The sequence below is a fragment of the Tursiops truncatus genome, chromosome 10, assembly GCF_011762595.2.
Source record: "Tursiops truncatus isolate mTurTru1 chromosome 10, mTurTru1.mat.Y, whole genome shotgun sequence".
Lineage (NCBI taxonomy): Eukaryota > Metazoa > Chordata > Mammalia > Artiodactyla > Delphinidae > Tursiops > Tursiops truncatus.
The window spans coordinates 96212356-96227569 of NC_047043.1; the positions used below are offsets into that span (position 1 = coordinate 96212356).

The 15214-nt window shown below is 51.0% G+C and overlaps 1 protein-coding gene across 2 annotated transcripts in view; it reads right to left on the reverse strand.

Annotated features, from left to right (window-relative positions):
- ATP2B2 (ATPase plasma membrane Ca2+ transporting 2) overlaps positions 1 to 15214 on the reverse strand; it is a 110275-nt gene that overhangs the window by 73455 nt on the left and 21606 nt on the right. For both annotated transcript variants that reach the window (XM_033865425.2, XM_073787677.1), the window contains exon 2: positions 5637 to 5834. In XM_033865425.2, coding sequence (XP_033721316.1) covers positions 5637 to 5834 — 198 coding nt within the window. The remainder of the gene's footprint in view (positions 1 to 5636; positions 5835 to 15214) is intronic.

Below are 15214 nucleotides of genomic sequence, written 5' to 3' on the forward strand. Positions count from 1 at the left end.
GAACCAGCCTTTGGTGGTGATGATAATCGTTATCATGGCGATGGTAACTGACCTCGGGCTATAGCTGTGAGCTCAAATCCCAGCTGTGTGCCCGGAGCTAGCTGCTTAACCGCTGTGCCCTGGTTTTCTCATCTGCAAAACTGGGGTAATGACAGGTGCTCCCTCCTAGGTGGTGGTGAAGTCTGGGGAGAGGCTGTGCGTAAAGCACCTGACGCAGCAGGCACACGGTAAACGCTCAGTGTAAGGGTGGCTTCTTGTCCAGCACGTGACATCATCACACAGGCAGCCTGAATGGGGCCTCGAGCCCCCACGTGGCAGAGGGGGTCCAGTTGGACTTCAGAACCACGTGAAGATGGGAGGAGGGGAACTAAGGTGCCCCTCTACTAGTGAACACCACCAGTGAAATCCCCCAAACTGGGAAACACAGGTGAACCTTGCTAAAGAGAAACCCAGTACACGGAGATGCATTCTCTTGGACTCGGGGGAGTGATTCAAGATACAGAGCCCAGTGCTTCTCCTTCTGGGACCTTTGTTATCCCCTGCCCCTGCCACATGCTCTGTAAGTGGGAGGGCTGTTTTGTCCCTGTCCTGTGCTTCATCAATGGCCCCCCGCTTTAGTTACTGAAATGTTCAGGACACTCAGAGACAGTCCAGGACAATGAAAAGCCTTTGGGCCCTGGAACTGGAAAGACATGGCTTCAAACCCAGGCTCTGCTGTGTGATCTTGGGTAAGTGACTTGGCCTCTCTGAGTCTCGGTTTGGACAGCTATAAAGTGGGATGACCCCAGGGACTTTGTGAGCCCAGGGCTTAGTAAGGGCCTGGCATGTGGTGAGTACACGGCAGACATTGGTCCTCTCCTTTTCATGAGCTTCTCTCTTTGGACTGACTTCTGAGAACCAAGGGCATGGTAGCTGAGACCTGTTACCTGTTACCTTGTCTCCAAGCCCCGTCTGCTGCCCTTGCTGATTCAATACCAAGGAGCCCTCTGGGCCTTTGAGGGCACTCACTTGGCCAGCAAAAATTCCATTAGCTTTTTGAGAACTATCTGATGACTACATGGTGCCCTGGGATGGCAAGAAAGTAGGGATGCAGATTGCTTAAGCTATTGGGAGCCGCCAAACCCTGAAAACAACTCCTGCTGCTCTGGTGCAATTAAGGGAAAGAGATGAGAAACGGGAAGAAAGAGGGGCATGGGTGGGCCCTGCTGAGGTCTCCTCTGGGGCTCCCTTGGACTGGGGCAGGGACAGGATCTGGAGATCGTGACCACAGCGTCTGGGAAACCTGCAGCTGCCCTCCCTGGACGCGGGGTTTTCTAGGGTGTGGCCACATACTGTCTGTGTGACCTTGGGGAATCCACTTGGCCTCTCTGGGCTTCCCTCTAGTTGTTCATCAGTAAAATGGGGAAACTACTGTCTAGGTGGTTACCAGGGCCTGGCATCGAATAAGGGCTCTCAAAACGGGTCAAGCCACAAACATTTTCCAAGCACCTACTATGTGCCGGTCGCTCTGCTGGCACTCTGGCACTAGGGGAGCTGTCACAGGCAGGGAGTGGGAAACATGGGGTATGCCTATCCCAGCCCTGCCACAAAAGTGTTGTGTGACCTCTGACAAGTGTCTGGAGGTCTCTGAGCCAAGAAAGCCAACAGGGAAAGGCAAGGCAGCCTAGAGCCTGTTAGTTCATCACCAGCGTCGTTTTATACATAACTGAGGCAGCCTGAGTCTGACATGGCAGGGGGTGGTCCAGGCAACACGGAAGGTCCAGAGCTCAGAGCTCAGGCCAGGGCCTGGGTGCTGGGGAGGAGGTAGCACAGTCCCGAAGTGCAGGAACTTCATTCTGTGGGACTAGAGTGTGTGCATCTGCGCTCATCAACTGAGTGTGGCCTGAGCTACTGTCTCAGCTGCAGGAAGGGAGGGCAGTAGAAAGAACCAGAAGCCTTGGGTTTAAAATCCAGCCCTACTGTCTAAAAGCTGTGTGACCTTAGGCAAGTCCTTCCCCTCTCTGGGCCTTGGCTCCCACCTCTCTAAGATGGAGGTGATCACAGCCATCTGTGTGCAGGGCTGGGGGAAGGCTCCTCCTGGTACAGCCTGGGAGCCTGATCCATGTTCCCACTGCACCCCCTCTATCATCTGCCTGCGGAGTTCTAATCTTGCATTAAATTGGGTCACATGAGGTCACTTCTCCACTGACTCAACCTGGTCACTTTCTGAGGAAACGTAGCCGAGGGATAGGAGCGTGGGCTCGGGAGCTGGAACGCCTTGGTCTGAGTCACGGTTCTGCCGCTTCCCAAAGTCTGAGCTCCTCCCAAGTCATTTACCATCTCAGGGCCTTGGTTTCCTGGGTGATAATAGCACCTGCCCACGGGGTTGTTGTGAGGGTCAAGTGAGGATCAAATGAGCTGTTACCCTAAAAGCTTCCAACCAGTGGTGGCTCTAAAAATAGTAGGAATTCCCTTCTTATTACGCTTTGTGTTCACCCTTAGCTTTGTTCAAGGCTCATGCAAGTAGCCGTGAGCCATCTTCTATATTTTCTGGAAAACTTCTGCAGAGAATGCTGCCCATTATGCATCTCTCATAATATCCTACATGAAAGTTCATCCCAGAATTCGTTGTCAGGGGACACGCTGTCTTCCTAAAGGACTAGCTTTCCTCCTTGTTGATTACTTGAGCTATGCGAATCATCCTAATTCACTTTCTGCTTTGGCTGCCAGGAAGTTCAAAGTCAAATTTATACCTCAATCGTGGTAGCACATTTATCTGCTTTAAACCCTCTTTGGAAAGAGGGCATGCAGAGAAAAGAAATCAGCCAGTAATACGAGGTATAAAACTGAGGTAGTTGGCCAGACAGACTTGGCTATCCAGTTTCTCAGAAAACTCTGGCCTGGGAGGGGGTGGGGTGACAGCTGTTCAAGGAACCTCAGAGACCACTTTCTTATTTGGGGAAAGGAGGCCCATAAGGGTGATTTCTCACATGCTTTTCACTTTTTATTTGCTTGCCTGAAGCAGTGACGCTAGTAGGATTATCTACTTACACAGCACATTGATGAGGAAATGTCTAATTATAATTAATAACAAAGAAAAGTGTTTATACTTTTCTACTAACGCCAAATCAGATTATAAAAAGCTAACAACAAAAATATGTGATCCCACATATCTCATGGTGTGTGTGTGCATGTATATCTGTCTGCCGATCTATCTATGTATATATGCGTAGAGTGATACAGGTTTAAAAGACTTTGTCATCATAAAGGAAAGCTGTCATTGGAGCTGGTGAAGCCCTAGCCCTTGGGGGGTGCTCAGTTTCTGGAATGAAGGATGAATGGAGGTTGAGGTTTTCTTTTCCTTTATTTTTTAAAAATTGAAGTATAATTGACTTACAGTGTCGTGTTAGTTTCAGGTGTAGAGCACAGTGATTCAGTTATACATGCATGTGTGTGTATCTATCTATCTATCTATCTATCTATATATATACACATATACACACACACACACACACACACACACATATATTCTTTTTCAGATCCTTTTCCCTTATAGGTTATTACAAAATATTCAGTAGACTTCCCTGTGCTATACAGTAGGTCCTTGCTGGTTATCTATTTTATATATAGTAGTGTGTATATGTTAACCCCAAACTCCTCATTTATTTATGAGGTTTTCCATTAGGACTTCTAAGTCCTGACTTTGAGAAGGTGGGTTTGCCCCAGAACCCTCCCTGGGTGAGCGGCACACTGTCTCCTCCACCCACAAAACAATGTCCCCATTCAGAACCCAGGACAGGGTTCGGGATGCCCTCTCAGGTCTGAGACTCGTCACGTGGGAAAGCATGTTCAGCGTCAGGCCCACAAGGGTGTGCGTGACACTGAACCAAGCTAGGACCGGGACTGAGAGTCCTTCTCCCGCAGGTCACACAGTGTGGGATCCCCGGTGGGGATGCAGGGAAGGAAACCCGGGGCGGTCTCCCCGCAGCGGCTGCAGGTCCAGCACCTCCAGGTGCCCTCTGTGTGTGCCACACTGTCCACACGGCCCTTCACCACCTCCCTGTAATAACCCTTCGAGGTGAGGTCTGTCGCCCTGTTTTGCAGATGAGGAAACTGAGACTCAGAGAAGGAAAGTGACTTGCTTAAGGGCACACAGCCGGGCAGTGATGGAGACAGGATTCTAACCCGGGAGAACGGGCTCACTTCAGAAACTGAGTCTTCATCCACTTTATTCTCCTTCCACACTCAGAGAGCGGTGGCTGGCCGGGGACAGGGAGAATGGCTTTTTTTTTTTTTTTTTTTTTTGCGGTACGCGGGCCTCTCACTGTTGTGGCCTCTCCCGCCGTGGAGCACAGGCTCCGGACACGCAGGCCCAGCGGCCATGGCTCACGGGCCCAGCCGCTCCGCGGCATGTGGGATCTTCCAGGACCGGGGCACAAACCAGTGTCCCCTGCATCGGCAGGCGGGCTCCCAACCACTGCGCCACCAGGGAAGCCCGAGAATGGCTTTCTTGGAGCAAAATTTCCCTTCCTGATCTTCTAGAACAGAGGTTGGCGAACTTTCTCTATAAAAGGCCTGAAAGTGAATATTTCAGCCTTTGTGGGCCTTGCTGTCTTTGTCACAGTCATTCAACCCTGCCGTCGTGGTGGGAAGTCAGCCACAGACAGCATGGAAAAGAAATGGGGGTGTCCCAACGAAATTGCATTTTTAGACGATGACATATGAATTTTCATACAATAGTCACGTGCCGCGAAAGAGTATTATTTTGATTTTCTTTCAACCGCTTAAAAATGTAAAAGCCAATCTTAGCTCACGGGCCATATAAAAACAGGAGGTGAGCCAGAGTCGGCCGTGGGCTGAAGTCTGTGGTCCCTGTTGTGGAATATCAGGTGCACAGAGCTCTGACGTCATCATGGATTTTTTCGTAGTTGCAGGCCTTGAGGAGCCAGCAATTTCGGGGTTCTGAGGAGAAACCCAGCGTTGGAGCTGAAACAGGGTCGCGCAGAAGCTGGAGCACCCAGAGAGCAGGGCACCTGAGCACAGGGCTGATGCCCTGTCAGATCAGAGCGTGGATGTAGGCCCCGGGTGAGGATTCGGGGGCTGTGTCTCCAGCTGTGAGAGTGGGGAGCTCTTAGAGAGCAGCCTGGACAGAAGTTCGGGGTCACCCACCCTTGGGCTCCATCCAACACAACCAGAGTCTCTCAGGGAGTGGTCTGGGCAGTGGTGTTTTTAACAAGTCCCAGTGCAAAACCTGGGGACTATTTCTTCGCTGGGTGACCTCGAGCCAGTGAACTCACTTCTCTGTGCCTTGGTTTCCTCATCTTTAAGATGGGCATAATCATGGACCCTACCTCATGGGGTTGTTAGGACAGCCTCTCAGCCCAGAGCTCGGCACCCTGTAAGTGCTCAATAAACACTCACTCTAACATGACCGTTGTTGGTCCAACCTCTGCATTTCACACATGGGAGAATGGGGGCCGGGCACTCTCCGCCTGGGGTCGGGCTCAGCCACCCACTAGCTGTGGGTGAGGCCCTGCCCCTTGGGCCTTGGTTTCCTCACCCGGAGGGAGCCATGGCCGCGAGCTCTTAGTGCCCTCCTGTGTGGCCAGGCACGCATGTTGCCGGGTGGGCAGCAGGGGTCCCAGGCCCTGTCTTACCTTCGTTGTTTTCACCGGGCGGGTGGTAGAAGGATAGCCCCAGGGAGATGATGGCCGCGATCTCCAGGATGATCAGCGTCACGTCTTGCAGTGCCTCCCAAACGAGCTGCAGGAAGGTTTTTGGCTTCTTTGGAGGTATAAAGTTTTGCCCAAAAATCTGCTTTCTCTTTTCCAGGTCTGGAGCGGTACCCGGCAAACCTGCGGACAGAGTGCAGAGAGGTTGGCCTGGGGGCCCAGGAGACACACACACGTTCTGGGAATCATCCACACGGTGGAGGGAGGAGAGAAGGGGAGAGAGGCAAAAACGAGGCAGGGGGCTGGCAGGCACCCACCAGGAGCCCGGCGCCCAGTGTTCGCTTTGACCCAGAGGGTCTCCTGAACAGAGACACTAGCGTGCTGGGGTGGGAGGACTGGAACATTCTGCTGTTACAGTTGTGGGGCCTCGTGGTCTAATATCTACTATCATAGATAAGCTATCACATCGTAGCTTCTAGAACTCCAATAGTCTGTCGTTCATTCGCTCATTCATCCAGTTATTCATTCAACCCGTGCTTCTCTCGCTGCTGCAGGCCCGGCCGGTGTGAAGGCTGGGGAGTGTCCCGAGAAGGGAAAAGCCCCACACTCCGGGATGCAGGAGCTCAGCGGTCCTGGGAATCCCACAGCCTACGGCTCAGGGGTACAGGACGTGGCCATGCCGCCTCCTGTCTGGGTTTCTAGGTGCTGATGCCGACCGTGAGACACCCACCTACCGCCGCCCAGAGCCGGGCTGGCGAGACCTCCTGGGAGAGCCGGGGGCGGCTCGTTCCCAAAGAAACCCCACACCTGCCTTGCCTAGCAGTGCAGGTAAGCACTGGAGATCCGCTGTCCTGCCTGTGCACGGGAGGGAGGAGCCCGAGCTGAGTTATGCCCATTTCATAGAGGAAGAGACCAAGGCCTTCAAGAGACCCAGAGGTGGCCTTGACGCCGCTCCTGGGACCTGAGAACCCAGGCCAGCCCTGTTCGAAGCACATGGAAATGTTGTGCTTCATACCTGGGAGCTCCACACCCAGAGCAGGCAGGCACGATGTAGCATGATTCAGGGACTGCAGGGAGGTCCTTGTCTTCCTTCCTTTGCCCAGTTCTACCCACAGACAATGTCTGAAATGCTTCCCTTTACCTAAAAGCTCCAACTCCTTTAGACTCCCTGGGAGGGGAGGCCATCGTTGGTTCTGGACACCATAGTGTGAACGAGCTTCAGGCTTTTTTCTGGGAGCGGGTTTTGATGAGGGGAAGAAGGGAGAATTTGAGAGGGTGGTGGGCCTCTGAGGAAGGGGCTAGGCACAGTCAAAGGTGGCCTGTTACAGCAGTTAGCTATGCCTTTGGTCAGCCAGTTCCTTCCTCTGAGCCTCAGTTTCCCCATCATGAAAACAGGAGAGCTCAATAGAATGTACGGACCCTGAGGAGCCCAGGGATTTCAAGGTCTACAGGCCCTGAAGTGATCTTGCTGGGGTCTGTTCACATTTTGGGGCTCCTCATAAGGTTTGGAGTAAATGAAGGTTTCACTAAGAAGTTTGGTGACAGTGGGACCAGCCCACCTCCTGGGCTCCTCCTGATTGATTCAAGGAGAGATGAGTCTTTGAATCTCCTGAGTGTCTGTGATTCAAATGTTCTGGAGTCTACCAGTAGTGTGACCAGTAGAAAATATGGGTGCCCTCCAGGTCAGGGGGTCTAGCCATGGCTTAGAGGTTCTGTCATCCGGTTGTTCACAGGCCTAACATTGAGATCCTGGGTCCTGGGTCAGAGCACAGGGCAGGAGCTGCAAATGAGAATAGCTGTGGGGTCGGGCAGGTTTTGTGAATGAGTGAAGTAGGTGGGTGGGAGGCAACAGGGAGTGATGGGGACTGGGGCAAAGTGAAGAATCTCAGCCCTTCTAAAGGGGATATTTCTCATCTCCTGTGGGGGACTGTGGGCCCAGTGTGGTAGACTCTCTGGTCTTCTAAGACAAACTGGACACCTGGAATTTGATGTAAAATTTCCCCATTAAAAACATTCCAGGGCCAAACACAACATATCCGTAAACTGGATTTAGCCCGTAGGTGGCTAGTTTGAGACCAAGCACCAAGAACTCGGGTGGGGCTGGGAGTCAGATGTCATGGGCTCAAATCCCAACTGGGAGTGACTTTGTGCCTCAGTTTCCCCTTCTGTAAAATGTGGGCAATGGCGGGGCCTACCTCACAGGGGCAGGACGAGGCTTTGGCAGGCTGTCCGTGTAAGGTGCCTAGTGCTATGCCAGGCACCAGGTGAGGATATCGGGTTATTATTGTCCAGTCTTAGGAGGTGGAGTAATTAATCACGACCTCCTGGAGGCAGAAGACTGCAGGAAGACTTCCCCCCAATAAGGTGGGGAGGAGGGCGGTCAAGCTGAGGACAGGCACAGGGGAAGGCCATGGGACTGCAGACAAGCCACTTCCCTCTGGATCTCAGTTTCCCCACACGTGACATGAAGGATGGGTTTGGCGGAAGGCCGGGGACTGGTAGCTCTGATGCCTTATATCCAAAGACAGTTTTCTCGATAACACGTGGATGCAGCACCGCTAGTTTATGTGCACACGTGTGGACGTGGCACAGAGTGGGGCCAGCCGCTTGTGAGCAGCCAGACACTGTGTCCCTCTAGCCGTCGTGACACACGTGGACATAAATGTCTCCACTGATTTAAGTCCCCTAGTCTGGCTGAGTTTCCACCCCTATCTCCGCTGTAGGAATTCCTAGACCCATGAGACCTGTCAGCCCATGGCTCTAGAATGTCTATGTAGGCAGGAAAGTGGGCACTGGCAGGAGGGTGGCAGTGGGCGGTGAGGACCTGGTTGGAAGGTGGGTGGCCAGGACTTCATCTAGAAGCTGTGAAGACGTAAATTATCTGTATCAAAGAAACGGGCGGTGGGGGGGGGGGGAGGCGGTCCAGTGGAGGTGAAGGCCCTGAATAGGGCTGCCCGATAAAATACAGGATGACCAGTTAAATCTGAATTTCAGATAAACAGCAAATAATTTTTTAGTATAAGTTATGTCCCCTATAATACTGGGGACATACTAATAAAAATTATTTTTTACCTCAATTCAAATTTCACTGGATATCCTGTATTTCACGTTGTTAAATCTAGCAACCCTACCCCTAAAGCACCCCCCATCCCCTCCCCCACGGTTCTCCCATTGTTGGAGTAGGACAAGTCCTGTGGTCAGCCAGTCTCACTCTCCCATTTGACAGGCAGGAAAACTGAGGCCCAGAAATGGGGAAATGACTTGGCCCAGATACAGTGATTCAGCTGCAGAGCTGGGGCTGGACTCCTGACTCCTGGCCCAGGCCCTTTTCACCAAGGGAGGGGCTTCTCATCTTGCTCAAATGAGAAGTGAGTGAGCTTTAAAAAACTAAGCCTTATTGCACACACAAAAGCATGGACATTTCATACCCTCTCTGTCAACCTCATTTAAGAGATTTGATTCAGACTGTCCTGAGGTGACCTCTGAGTAGCCTTTATCTCATCTCCTTGGAAAAAGGGAGGCCAGAAAAGCCATTTTTCTCTCCTCCTGCAAAGGGTTCTTGATGGTTGAATGCAGACATCTGAGATGTCATCATGAGAGGAGCTTCCCTATCTTTCCAGGAGGGGGCGCTCTGCAGAGCAGCTGCCTGCAGCCTCAGGGCAGCTTTCAGAAACAGAGGGACCAAATTCCAGTCTCAACCTGCCACTAACTGAGACTTTGGGCAAGTGGCACCCCTTCTCTCAGAACCTCAGTTGCCTCACCTGCAAACTGGGGCAGAGGGACAACCCTCTGCTCTGCCTGCTGGGGAGAAGGTGAAAGGCCGTGCAATATGGGAAATGCCTGGCACACAGTAGGTGCCCAGAATCTGGGCAGAAAATCCCTTTGAACTCATATGCCACCCCCATACGGCATTGCCAGCAGGGGCAGAGTATTCGTCTTTTCACTGTTCTGGGACCTTGAGTGACCCTTTAGAGATGCAAGACCTACACCCCCCTCCTCCCCCCGCCCCCGCCACCCCTTTCCCTCCACTATGTTGGGGCCGCAGACAGTGGGGCACTAAATGCACACATACGTGCTCTTAGGTGATCATCGCTTTACATGTGGCTTGCATTCACTTCTCCTGGCCATTCTATAAGATGGCAATTCTAAACTCCATTTCATGGATGGAAAAATTGAGACTCAGAGAGGTAAGGTGACTTGCTCAGGGTCACACAGCTAAAGCTGGGATTTGAACCCAGGTCTCTGAGGCTCCACAGCTGTACTATTTCTACATCGTGCCAGGATGCCTATTTTAGGGCCCAGGACCCAAAAGCTAACAACTCCACTGTTCTCCTTGTTCTCGAGACAGCCTTTGGCTATAAACAGAGACTTGGCAATAGACAAGAGCTAGCTCCCAGGGATGCCAAGCACCTGAAGAAAACGGGAAAATTTAGTCACCAGGCTGGGTGTTGCTAAATATTTCTGTTGTCGCTGTGGTGTAGGTTCCTCCATTAGCATAAATAAAAGCCTTATATTTTGAAAGAAAAAAACCCCCATAAGCCCTTCAAAAGCTACAACATTTATAGAAAAATGCATTTCTGTCTTTGGAAAGTGAGTGGGCTAAATCAACTGGGGTGCATCCAGTCCATAAAATACTATGTAACAATTTTTAAAAATGCAATCCATTTATATGTACTAACATAGTACAAACTGAGTGAAAAAATCAAGTTGCAGAGCAATGTGTATAGTTTGATTCCATTTATGTAAAACAGAAAACTCAGGAAAACCATAATTTATATTTTCTGTGGGTACATGTATATGTAAATATGTAGCAAAATGTCTGTAAGGATCTGCTCCAAACCCATGACAGTGGAACCTCTGGGGAGGAAAAGGGCACTCTGATTGGTTGCAGTGGTTGGGACTCTAGCTTTGACTGAAACATTTTGATTTTAACCAGGAGAATGTACTCATGTTTTATTTGAATGATTCAAAGTTTAATTTAAAGGGGGAAATCAATATGTACTGTAAGAAAATACATGTTTTTTTCCATGTAACCTTTAGACATGAACTTGGAGACAAATATTTCTGGGTTAAAATCTTGGCTTCAACACTTAGTACCTGTGTGTACCTCCGCCCAAAGAAATACTTAACTCAGATCCAACCACTCTCCTTCACTACCTGCATATTAGTCGTAGCCATGTCCCTACTGTTACCCTCAATCCATTCTCCACCTAGTGGGCAGAGGGATGGTTTAAAAGCATAAAGTGCACTGTGTGAATGTCAGATCCTTGCTGGAAATGCTCCAGGGGCTTCACTGCACAGAGAAAATCCATTCTCCTTGCCCAGATCTGGAAGGCCCTGTACAGTGTGGTCCCTGCTTTCTTCTGAAGTCTTATCATCCCCTCCCCACCACTGTACTCCAGTGCCACCAGCCTCTGTAGTACGGCTTCAACACAGTGCCCTCCTGCCTCAGAGCCTTTGCATGTGCTGTTCCCTCTGCCTGGAATCCTCTTCCCCTCATTTGCATCTAACTCAGCTGAACCTGTCTCTCTCCCTGCCCAGGTTGGACCCCTTTTTGAATGCTCTCATACCTCACTGAAAATCTCTTTCATTTTAATTTTAATAATTAATAATGTAATTGTTTTTTCTTAGTGTTGGACTCTCCTGCTGACTATTAAGCACCATGAGGGCAGGGACTGCATCTGTCTTGGTCTGATACACACTAGCTGTTCAATAAACAGGTGCATAGGAAGAAAGGAGGTGAGGAGGGTGCAATACTTAACTCCAAAGCAATGTCTGCTCTGAGGTATTTTCAGGCTGAGGCCGGGGCTGGGGGGCAGGGGAGATACTCAGGGTCTCCTCCTGTGTCCAAGGCGGTGGTCTCCTCTGTCCTTCTTGTTGATGAGAGGGATGGAGAAGCCTCCAACCAGATCTCCACAAAAGGACTTGTTGGGGAAACACACATGTCCAGCCTCAGCCTCACCCTGTGGTATCCCTCACACTTAGGGAGGTACCTGAAGTTACTGGGGGAAACTGTTGGTGAGATCCAGTATCTGACATAAACATCAGGAAAGGAGAGGCCTTCGTTTCTGTGATAGTAGTTTCTCCTACTCTTCAAAAAGGCAGCTTTATAGAGGACCAGGAGGCATCTCTTAGAAATAGAGTCTCTCTCAGGATGAAAGAATTCTGGGGGGGATGGGAGAGCCGGGAGCAAGGGAGAAGGATGGTGGCGTGACAGTTTTTACCCATGAAGACCCCAGAAAGCAGAGAGTAACTCCCTTGAAAAAATTTTAGGAAATGGGCCCTCATCCCTGATCTTGTTTGGGCCTCTCGACTCTGCAGAGGGTGTATTAAGAGGTCCACGTTGCAGAGGAGGAAACTGTGGTTCACAGAGGTTTAGGGACCAACCTGAGTTCGCATACCTAAACCTCAAAACAGTGATGATACTCATGTTTTCCCTGTGACGGCATTTTGTTATCCCCATCTTACAGATGGGGACACTGAGGCATGGGGATGTCAAGAAACCTCTCCTCTGGAGGGCAACTCCAAATCTGTCTGAATCTAGAGTCTATGTCTGAACCACTGTATCATGACCCCCAGAACATGAACCTGGGTCTCTTCACCGTATGTAACCATTGCAAGCTCTTCCAGCCGGGCTGATCCTCATGAGGGAGGCTGGAAAGGCATCAGGAATAGCCCCATTTTACAGATGAGGAAACTGAGGCACAGAGAGGGGAGAAAGTGACTCTCCCCAAGGCGAATCCTTGAGAGCTCAGGGATCCGCACTCTGGGCCAGCCACAGCTGCACTCTCCCTCCTTTGAAGAGGAACGTTTCAGAGCCTTGAACCCTGACATGCCCCTTGCACTTGGGTCACCTGGCAGGTTCTGAGCACCTGAAAGGCTATATGGCTGGAGGCTTAAGGAGGTCTGTGGAATCAGGTAGACCTGAGTTTGAATTCTGGCTTTGTCACTTTCTAGCTATATGGCCTTAACCAAGTTATTTACATCAACAGTTATGGACCTTGGTTTCCTCATCTGTGCGAGGGCGATAATTGGTACCTACTTCCTCGGGGGACTCACGTAATGCACGCAGCATTACACCTGGTGCAGGGAAATACCCTGATGAATGGAAATCACTACTGGTACTATTATTATCTGCTAAGGAGCTGCGACATTTGTTTTTGTGTCCAGGGCCACAGCCCCTTGGTCCTCTGTGACTCCAAGCTGCAGCCGTGGTGGGCAGCTCTGGAGCACAACGGCCATACCCCCATGTGCCCCCCGAATTTGTCTTCTGCTTCAGGGCTCTTCCTGTAGCTGGATGTTCACTGGGTGTCCCCAAGCAGGGGGCCCAGAAGTGCCGGCAGTTACCCAGACCACACCCAGCGGGAGCCGGGAATCAGATGCCCCAGGCTTGCACCCTTAGAGGGACAATTCTGAAATGCATCCCACACACTCCCTGCAAAGGTCCAGCGGGGCTGAGCCCCCACTGCCCGCAGCAGTGACCAGCTCACCTCCCATCGGCATTTCTCTCTTCCCTGCTTTCCTCTCCTTGCTCTCTCACTCCTGAGATGATTCCCAAACACACCACCTGCACCCCATCCTCGACTCACACCGCTTTTGGGGAACCCAAACAAAGACAGGCCGGCGGGGAGTGAGCACGTGAGAAAGCCAGGGATCTGGCGTCCCACCTTGATTTTCCTCCCACCTCTGGCCGTGTGACCTCGCTGGGCCTCTGCTTCCTCTCAACGGAGGGGCTGGGATTAGCCCTGTGAGGGCTCTGCTTGCTCAAAAATTCCGAGATCCTCCTGCACACTTGTCTTGTAACCGTATCATCCATTCATAAAACCGTTAACCGAGGGGCCTTCTAAGGCTGCTGGGTCAGCCTGTGTCCCCGCACTCAGCGGAGGTGCTGCCAACCGGGGGAGGGCGTGAGCCTGCCCTGTGCGGAGGCACACCGGGCACAGGGTGTCCCACCGATGATGTCACTTTGGTGGAAAACCTCTTATCTCCTCTTGCTCTAGCTCCAGTGCGCCTGCGCTCTCTCCGCCTGGCCGTTTGCCTGCCTCGCTGCTCTGCTGGCCCGCCGCCTCCTGGGATGGGTCACTGCCTTCCTCAGGAAGCCACCCTGACTGGTCCCGCTCTGATCTAGTGGCCCCTCTACACTGCTCAGCCCCCACGGAAGTTATTAAGTGGTATTTTTTTTGACAGTTCTATATTTTTATTGTAATTTATCCCTTCTCTGAAACCATGCTATTTGTACCCTTAAGGCTGAACATTTTGTACTCTGTATTTTATTATTTATTTTTTGTTTGTCTTTTTAACATCTTTATTGGAGTATGATTGCTTTACCAGGGTGTGCCAGCCTCTGCTATCTAACACTGTGAATCAGCTATACGTATACATATATCCCCATATCCTCTCCCTCTTGCGTCACCCTCCCTCCCACCCTCCCTATCCCACCCCTCTAGATGGACACAAAGCACCGAGCTGATCTCCCGTGCTATGCGGCTGCTTCCCACTGGCTATCTATTTTACATTTGGTAGTGTATATATATATGTCCATGCCACTCTCTCACCCCGTCCCAGCCCACCCCTTCCCCTCCTCGTGTCCCCAAGTCCACACTCTATGTCTGCGTCTTTATTCCTGTCCTGACCCTAGGTTCTTCAGAACCTTTTTTTTTTTAAGATTCCATATATATGTGTTAGCATATGGTATTTGTTTTTCTCTTTCTGACTTACTTCGCTCTGTATGACAGACTCTGTGTCCATCCACCTCATTACAAATAACTCAATCTCATTTCTTTTTATGGCTGTATTAAGTGGTATTTTAACTGACTCCTGGGATTACTTAATTTTGAGCTCCTGAAAGGCAAGACCTGTGTCATTTCATTGTGTGTCCTTGGTTATGGCTGGCACACAGGAAACACTCACTGTGTGCTTGTGGAGGAAAAACAGAGGGAGGGGAGAGAGAGGGGGAGGGAGCAAGAAAGGGGGAGAAGAAGGGAGGGGGAATCACTGGCTGTGAAAACACTTGGGCCAATAGCTCTAATGCTCAATCACAACACAGATACGCAACCCTCTGGTTAAATCCCTTGTTCTCACCATCATCACAGGCAACACTTAGTGTTTACTCCGTGCCAGGTTCTGTGCTAACCGCGTTCACATATACAAACTCATTTAATCCTCCAAGTGGCTCCCTGCAGGAGATACCATTATCATCCCATTTTACACACAACTAGGAAGCGACAGAGCTAGAACTGAACCCAGGGAAGCTGGCTTGAGTCCTGTTCTGAACTAGTCTGTGTGCGGCCTCCTTCGTTTGTTCGTTCATTCATTTATTCATTCAGTAAACTGTGACTGTGCACCTCCCTGCACCAGCATCCCACCAAGCACCAGTCGCACACTGGTGAGCAGAAATGCCACTTCCCACCCTCCCTGGCTTTGCTACACCCACCTGGGGGCCTAACTGTGTAGTGCTGTCGCCATACATGGCCTCATAATCTTCCGGGGGCAGGTGAGATATGCACCTAATTTGGGTCCTCTGGGCTTAGAACTGTGTGGTCACAGCCTCCAACAACTAACCA